At 41.9% G+C, this 15,078-nt stretch overlaps 1 protein-coding gene across 5 annotated transcripts in view; it reads left to right on the forward strand.

Moving 5' to 3' along the window:
- Positions 1-15,078, forward strand: part of cadm1a (cell adhesion molecule 1a) — a 426,941-nt gene that overhangs the window by 378,629 nt on the left and 33,234 nt on the right. For 3 of the 5 annotated variants that reach the window (XM_036937590.1, XM_036937591.1, XM_021623777.2), the window contains one exon: positions 6,373-6,459. The exons of the other annotated variants lie outside the window; for them this stretch is intronic. In XM_036937590.1, coding sequence (XP_036793485.1) covers positions 6,373-6,459 — 87 coding nt within the window. The remainder of the gene's footprint in view (positions 1-6,372; positions 6,460-15,078) is intronic. 5 annotated transcript variants of the gene reach the window in all.

Raw genomic sequence — 15,078 nt, forward strand, 5'->3', positions numbered from 1 at the left:
TTTGTCGAATGTACCTAAATATACTGCAGTTTAAATATGCTCCTTTTCACTGACAAGGTGATCAACCATAATCAAGAACTTCACCAATCTATTTTCCATGTCTTAATGCCAAGCTGAATTCCTCCGTTAGTGTAGAAACGTATCACGCCACTACTCCCCAAGCCACCTTCTGTCTCACCTTTGGCAAAGGTAATCAACATGGGTGCACTGTTCCGAGAAACAGCGTGAAAGCAACTGCCCTGTCAAGGCATGCCTTGTTAATCACAGGGAGTTTGGGACAGGTAACAACTTAGTTCTGACAACCCATGATCCATAAAAGTACTTTATTGACATGCCAAACAAACAAATCTCTTCAAGTACCTCTCCCTTGGAGAAATATGCCACCAAACTCGACCACCCTTTATTCAATTTTTATTAGTATCCACATTAGCCGACGCCAATGGCTACAGCTAGTCTTACTGGGGTCCGACACATAATGAAAAAGACATTACAGACAAAATACTTTACAATTTACATACATTAATATCTAGTGAGTGTGTTTGCATCTATCACATACATGTCAGTACATTTATTTATTTAGGCAAGTCAGTTAAGAACAAATTCTTATTTACAATGACGGCCTACCCCAGCCAAACCTTAACGACGCTGGGCCAATTGTGCGCCGCCCTATGGGACTCCCAATCATGGCCAGTTGCGATACAGCCTGGAATTGAACCAGGGTCTGTAGTGACGCCTCTTGCACTGAGATACAGTGCCTTAGAACGCTGCGCCACTTGTTGTTACACACCAAGTAGGTAAGAGGGAATGTGCTACAGATATACAGTGCCTTGCGAAAGTATTCGGCCCCCTTGAACTTTGCAACCTTTTGCCACATTTCAGGCTTCAAACATAAAGATATAAAACTGTATTTTTTTGTGAAGAATCAACAACAAGTGGGACACAATCATGAAGTCGAACGACATTTATTGGATATTTCAAACTTTTTTAACAAATCAAAAACTGAAGAATTGGGCGTGCAAAATTATTCAGCCCCCTTAAGTTAATACTTTGTAGCGCCACCTTTTGCTGCGATTACAGCTGTAAGTCGCTTGGGGTATGTCTCTATCAGTTTTGCACATCGAGAGACCGACATTTTTTCCCATTCCTCCTTGCAAAACAGCTCGAGCTCAGTGAGGTTGGATGGAGAGCATTTGTGAACAGCCGTTTTCAGTTCTTTCCGCAGATTCTCGATTGGATTCAGGTCTGGACTTTGACTTGGCCATTCTAACACCTGGATATGTTTATTTTTGAACCATTCCATTGTAGATTTTGCTTTATGTTTTGGATCATTGTCTTGTTGGAAGACAAATCTCCGTCCCAGTCTCAGGTCTTTTGCAGACTCCATCAGGTTTTCTTCCAGAATGGTTCTGTATTTGGCTCCATCCATCTTCCCATCAATTTTAACCATCTTCCCTGTCCCTGCTGAAGAAAAGCAGGCCCAAACCATGATGCTGCCACCACCATGTTTGACAGTGGGGATGGTGTGTTCAGCTGTGTTGCTTTTACGCCAAACATAACGTTTTGCATTGTTGCCAAAAAGTTCAATTTTGGTTTCATCTGACCAGAGCACCTTCTTCCACATGTTTGGTGTGTCTCCCAGGTGGCTTGTGGCAAACTTTAAACAACACTTTTTATGGATATCTTTAATAAATGGCTTTCTTCTTGCCACTCTTCCATAAAGGCCAGATTTGTGCAATATACGACTGATTGTTGTCCTATGGACAGAGTCTCCCACCTCAGCTGTAGATCTCTGCAGTTCATCAAGAGTGATCTTGGCTGCATCTCTGATCAGTCTTCTCCTTGTATGAGCTGAAAGTTTAGAGGGACGGCCAGGTCTTGGTAGATTTGCAGTGGTCTGATACTCCTTCCATTTCAATATTATCGCTTGCACAGTGCTCCTTGGGATGTTTAAAGCTTGGGAAATCTTTTTGTATCCAAATCCGGCTTTAAACTTCTTCACAGCAGTATCTCGGACCTGCCTGGTGTGTTCCTTGTTCTTCATGATGCTCTCAGCGCTTTTAACGGACCTCTGAGACTATCACAGTGCAGGTGCATTTATACGGAGACTTGATTACACACAGGTGGATTGTATTTATCATCATTAGTCATTTAGGTCAACATTGGATCATTCAGAGATCCTCACTGAACTTCTGGAGAGAGTTTGCTGCACTGAAAGTAAAGGGACTGAATAATTTTGCACGCCCAATTTTTCAGTTTTTGATTTGTTAAAAAAGTTTGAAATATCCAATAAATGTCGTTCCACTTCATGATTGTGTCCCACTTGTTGTTGATTCTTCACAAAAAAATACAGTTTTATATCTTTATGTTTGAAGCCTGAAATGTGGCAAAAGGTCGCAAAGTTCAAGGGGGCCGAATACTTTCGCAAGGCACTGTACCAACGGTAGCCTCGGTGGGCTGCAGTAGAGGGAAGGTGACCCTTGGATCACAAGATGGCCACCACCTTTGAGTGTTGTTGACGTGAAGGAACATTTGGAAAGATCGATTGATGCCCACTGTGATTTGATGGATCATAGTAAAATGAGAGAATGTGTTTCAATCAGGAAAACTAGAAGGGAAATGGCACCAGCAAATCTATTGGTTATGATTAGGTTTGGGTCAGGATTCAAGTTATGTGTTTGCACGAGAGTAAATGAAAGTGTTGCAAGATATATGATCTTAATTTGAGACAATTTTCAGCAACAGGAAATGTGAAGTATTATGTGGATTTTAATGAATGGACATTTTTGTAGGGATTGACATATTTTTAGTTTGGGAAAATCAAGTCTGGAAATTACAGACCTCAAATACACTAGACGTTTTACATTTCCTGCATTGCAGGGGATTTCTGCTGCAACAGGGTGATACAATTAAGATCCTACAGCTGTAGTTCAATAGCCTTGGGATGCGTCCCAAATGGCACCATATTTCCATATAGTGCACTACTTTTGACCAGAACCCTATGGGAAAATTCTGAAAGTTGACGTGAAGTCATTGCCAAAGCTATCCGAAATCATTCAAAACCTATGAAAACAGTCCACCAGCATATGCTAATTTCAGACACAAGTTGCAGCTTGTATTACAAACTGTCAGTCAGAACAACGGAAAGCAATAAAAACGGAGGAGAAAGTGACCCCTCTTTTTCAGCAGATACAAACACTATATCTCAATTTCTTTACTTTCAAGCTGCATTTTCCTGCAGGGATGGGTAGTATTCATTCAATTTAATTGACATCCATTTGGAATGAGGTATTTGGAATATTTGTGTGCATCCTGTCAGTGATATTTGAAAGGCTTGGTAAACACAGCATGTTTGAAGAGCACGTTTTTGCCGTCACCGTCTCTCTGATGTGTCCCTGCCAGCCTCCCAGTCCTCCAAGTCCTCCTCGTCAGTTGGAAAGTGTCTCTGGGCCCTCCTGCCGTGATGTTCTGATAGAACTCAGACAACAAGGAAAGCAGAGAGGGAGTGAGGAAGGGAAGCTGTCGGCCAATTTCCACCCACCTCCACAGATGTTAACACAGTGGTATCTGTCTGGCTGGACGAGGACAGACAGGCAAAACAGTTGTGCGGCCGTGGGCGCACGTCACCATTCACGCCTGTTAGCACAACAGAAAATACTCTCTAACTCTATTTCACTCCCACACTCCCTCTCTCTCCTTCTCTCCATCCCCCTCTCTCTCTCTTTCTCGCTCTTTATTTCCCCTCGTTTCATTAACCTGTTTGGTTGTGTTTCTCTCATCCTCGGGGAAAAAATGCTGCAATCACTCGCTCCCTGCACTCCTTTAACACTTCCCCCTGTTTTTCGCTACACTCTCAGGCAACTGAGCAGCATGACAAGTGACGAGGCTCTCTCCTCACCGCAAGCCTCAGCCCCAAGTTCTTATCAATGCAGCACCACCAGTCCAACTGAGAGAATGTCACTTTTGATTTCCCCCTACAGTTATTGGTGGGGGGTCGAGTCGACTAATGAAGTAAATGGAAAATGCAACTGGGGGGTAGTCCTCGAGTTGAAAGTATGTGTGCTGAACGTCCCTTCCTCCATCGGACCTCACATTGCGCCAATTTGTATGTTTGTTGATGTTTTGAGACTTGGACAGTGCATTTTCATCACTTATCATGTCCATCATTTGGAAAGTATTCACACCCCTTCACTCATTCCACATTTTGTTACGTTACAGCCTTATTCTAAAATTGATTTAGTAGTTTTTCCACTCATCAATCTATAAACAATACCCCATAATGACAAAGCAAAAACTGTTTTATAGATGTTTGTGTAAAAAATATATATTTTTTTATAATATGAAATATTACATTTACATAAGTATTCAGACCCTTTACTCAGTACTTTGTCGAAGATCCTTTGGCAGAGATTACAACCTCAAGTCTTCTTGGGTATGACGCTACAAGCTTAGCACACTTGTATTTGGGGAGTTTCTCCCATTCTTCTCTGCAGATCCTCTCAAGCTCTGTCAGGTTGGATGGGGATGGTCGCTGCACAGCTATTTTCAGGTCTCTCCAGAGATGTTCGATCGGTCCGGGTTTTGGCTGGACTACTCAAGGACATTCAGAGACTTGTCCTGAAACCACGTCTGTGTTGTCTTGGCCTTGTGCTTAGGGTCGTTGTCCTGTTGGAAGTTGAACCTTCACCCAAGTCCTGAGCACTCTGGAGCAGGTTTTTATCAAGGATCTCCCTATACTTTGCTCCGTTCATCTTTCCATCGATCCTGACTAGTCTCCAGGTCCCTGCCGCTGAAAAACATCCACACAGGATGAGGTTGCTGCCACCATGCTGCACCGTAGGAATGGCATTCAGGCCAAAGAGTTCAATCTTGGTTTCATCAGACCAGAGAATCTTGTTTCTCATGGTCTGAGAGCCCTTTAGGTGCCTTTTCGCAAACTCCAAGCGGGCTGTCATGGGCCTTTTACTGAGGAGTGGCTTCCGCCTGGCCACTCTACCATAAAGGCCTGATTGGTGGAGTGCTGCGGAGATGGTTGTCCTTCTGGAAGGTTCTCCCATCTCCATAGACGAACTCTGGAGCTCTGTCAGAGTAACCATCGGGCTCATGGTCACTTCCCTGACAAAGGCCCTTTTCTCCCAATTGCTCAGTTTGGTCGGGCGGCCAGCTCTAGGAAGAGACTTGGTGGTTCCAAACTTCTTCCATTTAAGAATGATGGAGGCCAATGTGTTCTTGGGGACTTTCAATGCTGCAGAAACGTTTTGGTACCCTTCCGCCGATCAGTTCCTCGACATAATCCTGTCTCAGAGTTCTACAGACAATTCCTTCGACCTCATAGCTTGGTTTTTTCTCTGGAATGCACTGTCAACTGTGGGACCTTATATAGACAGGTGTGTGACTTTCCAAATCATGTCCAATCAATTGAATTTACCACAGGTGTACTCTAATCAAGTTATAGAAACATCTCAAGAATGATCAATGGAAACAGGATACACCTGAGTGTAACAGTATAACTTTAGTCCGTCCCCTCGCCCCGACCCGGGCGCGAACCAGGGACCCTCTGCACTCATCAAAAGTCACCCTCGAAGCATCGTTACCCATCGCTACACAAAAGCCACGGCCCTTGCGGAGCAAGGTGAACCACTACTTCAAGGTCTCAGAGCAAGTGACGTCACCGATTGAAACGCTATTTAGCGCGCACCACTGCTAACTAGCTAGCCGTTTCACATCCGTTACACTCACCTGTTTCCGCTTTGTCATTTTGGAATATTGTGTGTAGATTGATAAAAATATATATATTTAATCAATTTTGTAATGAGGCTGTAACATAACAAAATGTGGAAGAGGGAAGGGGTCTGAATACTTTACGAATGGACTGCAGTTTTTTTCTGTGATGGGCTTGTTGTTATTATTATCATGCCAACAGCATGCGTAGGAGAGATTCATTGACACATTTGGACACCCTAACCTGAACCTTAACCACCCGGAATTAATCCCTTAATTTAGCCTTTAAAAAATGATATAGCTTGGTTTATGACTGGCTTAAAGGCAAACAAATGCACTGCCACTGGTATGAATTAATAATTTCCCCATCAGAATTGTTTCATATTATTGCAGACCTGGGTTCAAATACTATTCGAAATCATTTCAGATATTTTATCTGTGCTCGATTAAGCTGGGTGGCTTCATGGACCAATACAATAGTCTCAGAAATGCAAACCCTGCCCAACTGGAAATCTAGAGGGGTAAAGCGAACACTACAAGTATTTAAAAGGTTTCAAATAGTATTTGGACCCAGGTCTGTTTCATTGTGTCTTTTGTTTTCATGGTTTACTCATTAGTTTCCTTGTCTGTCATGTATTTGTTTTCTTCATCCAGATGCCCCCACCACTACCCCTATACCCACTACAGCTACTACCACCACTCCCACCACCACAACCATCTCCCTCCCTGAAGCCACTGCAGGTACAGTATCACCTCCCACCACCTCCCTGTGTGTTTTGTGGTTGTGTGTGCGTTGTTTGTGTGCATATGCGATACCCTCATACCCACCAAACCCGACCCTCACCACAAACACCACCACTTCCACCACCCACACTGTGTGAGTGCATGCGTATTTATGTGTTCTCATTCTATTGTTACCATTACCCACTGTAATGTGTGACCTGACACCCCCTTGTGCATGCCTGTGCGTGTGTTTGTGAGCAAACAAGAAAGAGAGTGTGAGGAAAAGAGATAAATATTTGCCGTCAGCCAGTCCTGATAAGATTCTGAGAAACGATAATAATAACAGAGTCGCACTGGAGGGGCCAGGCCTCGGCTCCCTCCTCCCACTGCAGCGCGGGGCTGTCAATGGCACTCATCATCCGCCCGCTCGCACCCATCACATTTCTCTCACTAAAATGTTCAGCCGCTCTCTCTCTCCCTCCTCTCTCTCTCTCTCTCTTTCTCTATCCCTTTCTTCTTCTCCCCCTCTCTCCCCCCTTTCTCTCCCTCCCTCTCGCCCTCCCTCTGTATTCTCCCCCCCTCCCCCATCTATTCCCTCCCCCCATCTATTCCCTCCCCCCATTTACGCCCCCCAAAAATATTCTAGGTGTCTCAGATTGTTCTGGCAATTCTCACATAGAAAGTTAATTAGAGGGAAGGATGTTTGACATGCTTTTCACATTTGTATAACAATTATTTATATTTTTTTAAAGATGAAAGCGGACATTTTAGGCCCTATTTAGACCTATATATGCCTCCTGTAAGACCCTGTGATCTGTGAACCGTACATGATACAGACAACATCTTATGTGTGCGCTCAAATATGAAGGTATATCTAGATTCAGAAAAACAAACGTTCGCATTAATTTATTCAACATAAAAATATGAATATCTAAAAAGTACCCTTTTTTTATTTATTTTTTCAAATGCAATCTTTATTTAACTAGGCAAGTCAGTTAAGAACAAATTATTATTTACAATGACAGCCTACTGGGGAACAACTGCCTTGTTCAGGGGCAGAACGACAGATTTATACGTTGTCAACTCCGGAATTCGATCCAGCCTTTCTAGTTACTGGCCCAATGCTCTAACCACTAAGCTACTTGTTTGGAATAATATACTCTTCAAACATGTCACATTTCCAGAGTGGACTCTCTGGTATTTTTTATGATATGACCCATTTTAAACAGAGAAATTGACATAATAGGCCATTAACCAATCACAGCCCTCCTTTAGGATTGCACTTTCACAAAATCAGCAGCAGGGGGAGTTCCATTTGAATCCGTTTTCCCATTTACTGTGTTGGTGTTGCTCATAAAATAGATTATAGAATTAGCAGAGAGCCCACTCTGGAAATTGTATGTACTTGTACAGTATATTGTTCCAAACAATATGTCTTAAAATGAAAAGTGTGCTTTTGAGATTAGGAGTATCATGACACCAAGATGTTGTCTGTATCATGTACAATTCACGGATCGTAAGATCTTACAGGAGGCATATATAGGACCTAGAGTACCTAACATTGCCAAGCTCATCATTATGTAAAAAAAATTGTGATACAGATGTAAAAAGCATGACAAATATCATTCCTCCCAGTGAAGTTTATATGTGAACATTGACAGAACAATCTGAGATACCAAAAATATTTTCGGCCTGTCCTGGCCTTGAATCGCCCCTCTCTTTCTCTCTCTCTCCCTCTCCTGTTGCTCTCACAAGCTTATCACGATCTGGGCTGTATCCTGCCCTGTCTGAGCCAGGGATTACATATCTCCTTTGTGTTTCCTGCGGGTTGACTATGCCGGCATATTTTCATACGCTCAAACAAAAGAGCAGAGACGGGGACAGGCAGACGACTCCCTTCTCTTCCCATCCAGCTATTCACATTCATGTCCTGTAGACAAATAGACTCGTCTTTCCCCAAATGAGGTGCATATCACTTTTAAGCAGCATTCACACAGGCAGCCCAATTCTTATCTTTTTTCCATTAATTGATGTTTTGATCAATCACATCAGATCTTTTCACATCAGCACTTTTTCAGAGCTAATCTATTTGGTCAAAAGACCAATTAGTGAGAAGAAAAAAATCTGAATTGGGCTGCCTGTGTAATCGCAGCCTTAGTGACTGGAAAAGTTCATGTCCCTTGCCACTCCTCAAAATACATTCGCAATCAACTTAGTCGCAAAAGCGATATATGCGAAAAGTTAACCGTCCCTGGCGTCGTCATCAGAATACATTCATGATGTGAATGTCGACACTGATGTTAGGATCGTTCATGGAATTCCTTGTTTGATCCTATTTCCTGTTATACAGAATGCAGGTACGGTGATACATTTAGCTCTGATCTCTCCCCTGCCTTTCTTGTATTATCGTGTACCTGTTGCAATGAACAGGCAATATATTTCCTTTTTTTGTTACAACTCCTGTAATCTTGGCTCACCTCCTCAAAACCAGTTGCTGCAGATTCAATGTCTGTCCTTACTATTGCTTTGGCTTACTTTAATTCCCCCCAAACTTGAATTGGTTTCTGTCTAGGAGAAACACTGACAAGGTACCAATGAGTCCTCTAGATCTGAGGCCGTAAGTACCGAGCATCTCAGAGTAAGAGTGCTATTCTAGGATCAGTTTTGCCTTTTAGATCAGAATGAATGAATACGACTACATGGACAATGGGCCCTGGTATTTGTAGGCTGTGAGTCAACCAGTTGATCTATAATTGATGTTGAAACAATTGTGTTTTTTACATTGGATAAAAGTAGAGCCTCAGAGCTAGCAAATTGTATATCATACACTGCAGTTAAGAAACAATTGGAATTAAATTCTGCTTTGAAAGTTGACAAACCCCACTTTTGAGAAAATGGCCCTTGAATGTTTTGATATACCTACTGGAGAGCTCTTCTTTGTTACGCATCGTTCACACCCTTTTAAGCCTTAGCCCCACCCATCTTTTCGAGGATATATGTGAGGCCATGAGCTAAACAGAGTGAGTGGTGTAGTAAACAATTTAAGATTTCAAGAAGTAGCCTACAATAAGGAAAGACTCCAGGTAAAAAATACTCTTTATCTAGTCCTTGGCCTATATCCTAATCTGACTTTGATGCGGGTCATGTTGTTCTTCACATTACTGTCTCTGGTAAACACACACTATCAAATAATAATAAAAGTTTCTTTGTCACATGCATAGGATACAGAAGGAGTGAGCAGTACAGTGCATATTTGCATAGTAGCAATATCAAAAACAGAAAGTGTCCAGATAATTATTAGATGATGCTTACCCAGGCACACCTGTCTAAATTGATGGTTCATGTGAAATAAATGTTATAACCACCATCTAGCTATGTGGATGGGTCACTATTGTTTAGACATGTACATATCTACACATGAAATACAATAAATGGCCGTAATCACCCCCAGACAAACCTAACTGACTTGGTAGGTCGTGTAATCATCTGGCAAAGTAGAGTATTTTGTTTGGACATGTAGCTAGCTAGCTAGCTAAACAATGAACCAGCATAATCTCAACTCGTACTACTACGAATACAAACTGATTGTCATAACTGTAGTATGACTTTGCAGGTAGCTAAAGCTAACCAACTAGGTTCAATGTTAACTAGCCAGCTAACGTTAGGCTATAACTAGCAATGCAAATTGTTTTCTGATTCGAATAACATTACTACACAGATCATACACGTAACGTTAGATAGGGAGACAGCAAACTAACGTTCGCTAGCTAGAGAACAGTATGCTTTAACTTGCAATGAAACGACAGCAGACTGGAACCATTTAACTCCATTTTGTTTGGCCAGCATTGTGTCAAGTCACTCCGGTTCACACTGACCGTGGCGTGTGTAGATTTTTTTCTCAAAATGATCTGTCGATAGCACCTCTTAAATTCAGGGTATCAATGTTGTTGAGAAAAGTATCTCAACTTTTCTAGTTCTTGATGGCTAACGTTAAACCCTTCAAAAAAGCCACGGTAGAAAGGATTATCAACACATACTGATCAGGTCACTTTATAGACCGAAGCATGCTACATGGCAGACCAATCCAAACTCATCTCCCAGCATGTCCAGCCCATCTATTATCTTAGCCAATCCTGGCCATCGGGAAGGTTCCCCCCTTTATCCATAGCTAAACCAACTGGGCTCATAATTGTATTCGTATTTACAGATGGAATACAAGTTTGTTATTAAGGTACATGAAAGTTCACATGTTCCAGAGGGCATTTCTGCCAGACAAAAAAACACATTTTGATCGAACTTTTAAGAAGTTCAAATGCCTCTCTGTGAAGTAGTTATGTGCAACATACCCGTAGCTTCCTGAAAAGGGTCACATGAGCATGACAACACAACACGATGATGCCACACATCATCATTATTCAATTACATTTAAAGTCAATTATCAGGTCAATACGACATCTTGGTTGCCATACTATTGTGGACTAAGTGCTCTAGTCAATCTGTATTGTGGAAATTCAGTGTTACAGCAATGTTTTTGGGTTAGTGGAGACTGCATTCACGGTAAATGCTGCAGATGACGGCTCAATAGGAAATTATATTTACATTTCTATCACTCAATCTGTAACACTTCAGCAATACAGATTGAATAGAGCCCTAACTATAACCATTCAATTGTATTAGGTTTTCAACTTAGTGCCACATAAAGCCATTTGCGACGGCTAGTAAATTAACTTGCAATTGCAATTCTCTCTCTTTGTTCATAACAACTCTCATTGTCAGAAACTATTTGCTGAAGGCCATTTTCAGCATTGCAATTCCAAATCTTTGAAATGTGCATAAACAAAACAACACTTAAGGATGGCGTTTGAGCTGAGCAGCCCTGAGCTAGAAATGCTATGAAAGTTTCTGACAGACCATTCTCAGCACAATTGGAACAAATCTACTCAGGCCGGGAAATCTCAGGCATTGTGCTCGATTATGCTATCTGATTGGATTAAATGAAAAACCAAAGACCTAATGACATTGCTGATTGGATACACCTTCTACTCACATCAAACAAGTGAGTGTGTCTTAGTAGGCTGTTACCTGCTTTGTCAGACTCATGTAATCTAGTATCGCAATTAGATAAGATAAGATGTACTATATTTTCCATTAACTTACATAGAAGAGAAATGTGTATTTCTGCTCACAACCCAACCCCCCAAGACACGGACACACAGCGAAGGGCTTGACGCATTGGGTCAGGTGCAGTGCAGCGCCCCTGGAGCAATTATAGAGGTTAATGCACTAAACACTTAATGAGAATCAAGTTTATTTACGCAGGAGTACAGTGACATGACACACATTTCAAGAAGCAAAGTGTGATACTTTGCTTCTTGAATGTCCATTATCTTGAAAACTTGACTGCTAACATTTTGGGACTGTATCAACAGTGGACTAATGAAAATAGCAAAATGTAATTTTGAGAGGATTTTTCCTTTAACTCTCTGGGGCGTTCCATTATTACTGTGTATTTAGATGTGAGGGAACAGTCTGTTATGGTCATAATCCGCTGTGCCGGCTGATTTCATTTCTCCACTGGCGCAGGTGCATATACAGTTGAAGTCGGAAGTTTACATACACTTAAATTGGAGTCATTAAAACTTGTTTTTCAACCACTCCACACATTTCTTGTTAACAAACTATAGTTTTGGCAAGTCGGTTAGGACATCTACTTTGTGCATGACACAAGTAATTTTTCCAACAATTGTTTACAGACAGATTATTTCACTTGTAATTTACTGTATCACAATTCTATTGGGTCAGAAGTTTACATTCACTAAGTTAACTGTGCCTTTAAACAGCTTGGAAAATTCCAGAAAATGACATCATGGCTTTAGAAGCTTCAATTGGAATTGGAGTCAATTGGAGGTGTACCTGTGGATGTATTTCAAGGCCTACCTTCAAAATCAGTGCCTCTTTGCTTGACATCATGGGAAAATCAAAGGAATTCAACCAAGATCTCAGAAAAAACAATTATAGACCTCAAGTCTGGTTCATCCTTGGGAGCAATTTCCACATGCCTGAAGGTACCACGTTCATCTGTACAAACAATAGTACACAAGTATAAACACCATGGGACCACGCAGCCGTCATACCGCTCAGGAAGGAGACGCGTTCTGTCTCCTAGAGATGAACGTACTTTGGTGCGAAAAGTGCAAATCAATCCCAGAACAACAGCAAAGGACTTTGTGAAGATGCTGGAGGAAACAGTTACAAAAGTATCTATATCCACAGTAAAACAAGTCCTATATCGACATAACCTGAAAGGCCGCTCAGCAAGGAAGAAGCTACTGCCATAAAATATGCAGACTACGGTTTGCAACTGCACATGGGGACAAAGATCTTACTTTTTGGAGAAATATCCTCAGGTCTGATGAAACAAAAATAGAACTGTTTGGCCATAATGACCATCGTTATGTTTGGAGAAAAAAGGGGGAGGCTTGCAAGACGAAGAACACCATCCCAACCATGAAGCACGGGGGTGGCAGCATCATGTATTGGGGGTGCTTTGCTGCAGGAGGGACTGGTGCACTTCACAAAATAGATGGCATCATGAGGCAGGAAAATTATGTGCGTATATTGAAGCAACATCGCAAGACATCAGTCAGGAAGATAAAGCTTGGTCATAAATGGGTCTTCCAAATAGACAATGACCCCAAGCATACTTCCAAAGTTAAGAAAAATGGCTTAAGGACAACAAAGTCAAGTTATTGGAGTGGCCATCACAAAGACCTCAATCCTATAGAAAATCTGTGGGCAGAACTTAAAAAGCGTGTGCGAGCAAGGAGGCCTACAAACCTGACTCAGTTACACCAGCTCTGTCAGGAGGAATGGGCCAAAATTCACCCAACTTATTGTGGGAAGCTTTTGGAAGGCTACCCAAAACGTTTGACCCACGTTAAACAATGTAAAGGCAATGCTACCAAATACTAATTGAGTGTATGCAAACTTCTGACCCACTGGGAATGTGATGAAAGAAATAAAACCTGAAAGAAATCATTCTCGCTACTATTATTCTGAAATTTCACATTCTTAAAAAAAATGGTGATCCTAACTGACCTAAGACAGGGAATTTTTACTAGGATTAAATGTCAGGAATTGTGAAAACTGAGTTTAAATGTATTTTGCTTATGTGTATGTAAACTTCCGACTTCAACTGTATATCATAGGCAGTAGCGGCAAACAATCTGGCAGAGGGTACGCGGGGTAGAGGCCACACTATTTCTGTCTGTAGGGGGACTGGAATGGTGGTATACTGCAATTTTATTGAAAGCTATTAAAGCCCCAATGCCAGAATAAAGTACTCGGTGGCTTCAGGAGGTGGCATTTAGAGATTACTAAATTGCCATTTACACTGCAAAATAAATGGCTAAGTGGAAGGACCTTGCTCATTACACTCTTAGGAGAACCCTTTGAATAACCCTTTTTGGTTCCAGGTATAACCCTTATTTCCACAGAGGGTTCTACATGGAACCCAAAAGGGTTATACCTGAAACCAAAAAGGGTTCTCCTATGGGGACAGCCGAAGAACCCTTTTGGAACCCTTTTTCTAAGAGTGTACCATCCATACTGGGGACAGATGTCATTCATTTCTATTTGTCGTGCCTCAGCTCCGAAATGTATGTTTATCAATATTTTGCCATCTATTTTTTTGTGCAAATTTTATCAAAGGCTAAATCTTGCTCCCATTTTCTCTGTATGTCTCCATTTATACCCGCATCCCTCCCCTGTCATTCTTTCTACCAAATATGTATTTCTGCTTCCCTTATTGTTTTCCTCCCTCTTTGTACTGTTTCCCTCCATTCCTCCAGATCCCTTATTCTTTCCCGCTATCTCTTTCTCTATCTCTCTGTCAGAGAGGCAAAGAAATAGATTTTCCTCTTGACATGCAGTGTTTGTGCTGGCCCTGTCCTCAGGGCAGGCTGTTGTCCTTTTGGTAGTCAGGGGCAACAGTAGTTATTGTCATCTCTAATACGGACCCACTCCTGCAGAGCGGAAAGAAGGTTGAATCTATCTGTTTGGTCCACAGATACCAAGACACAGAGTCATCTCTAGCACACTCACTACGTCTATCTTCCCCGCTTTCTCTCCATGTACCGCTCTCGCTCTCTCTCTCTGGATCCCTCTCTCTTTCTCTCCCTCCTTCCCTCTCTCTCCTTCCCTCCATTTCTCTACCTCTCACCCTCCCTCCCCTTACTCCCTCCCTTTCTCTCTCTCAGATTGAATACAGTATATGACTAATGATGTACCAGAATGAGACGTCACAGAATTATACCCCAACCCAGAAACGGAAATAGACGCTCGTAAAGCAACGTTTGGGAGACGTACAACAGAAAAAGCCATTAATAAAATGTAACCGCGCTAATAAAAACAATTGTGTGTCAGGAGCCCTAGCCGCCACCGCCTGTTAATTGATGAAAATACATAAACAGAGATGGCAACCAATTCATTTTACCCCTCCCCCCAAATATACTTTTTTTCGTCAAGGCTTAAATTGCAAAACACCATCTGGTAAACTGATTTTGGAATTGAACAAATGAGGCCCTCGCCTGCACAAGCTCTTGCGAGATAGAGTAGTCAATTTCTCTGCCTGTCTTG

This window comes from Oncorhynchus mykiss, chromosome 12, assembly GCF_013265735.2.
Source record: "Oncorhynchus mykiss isolate Arlee chromosome 12, USDA_OmykA_1.1, whole genome shotgun sequence".
Taxonomy (NCBI): domain Eukaryota; kingdom Metazoa; phylum Chordata; class Actinopteri; order Salmoniformes; family Salmonidae; genus Oncorhynchus; species Oncorhynchus mykiss.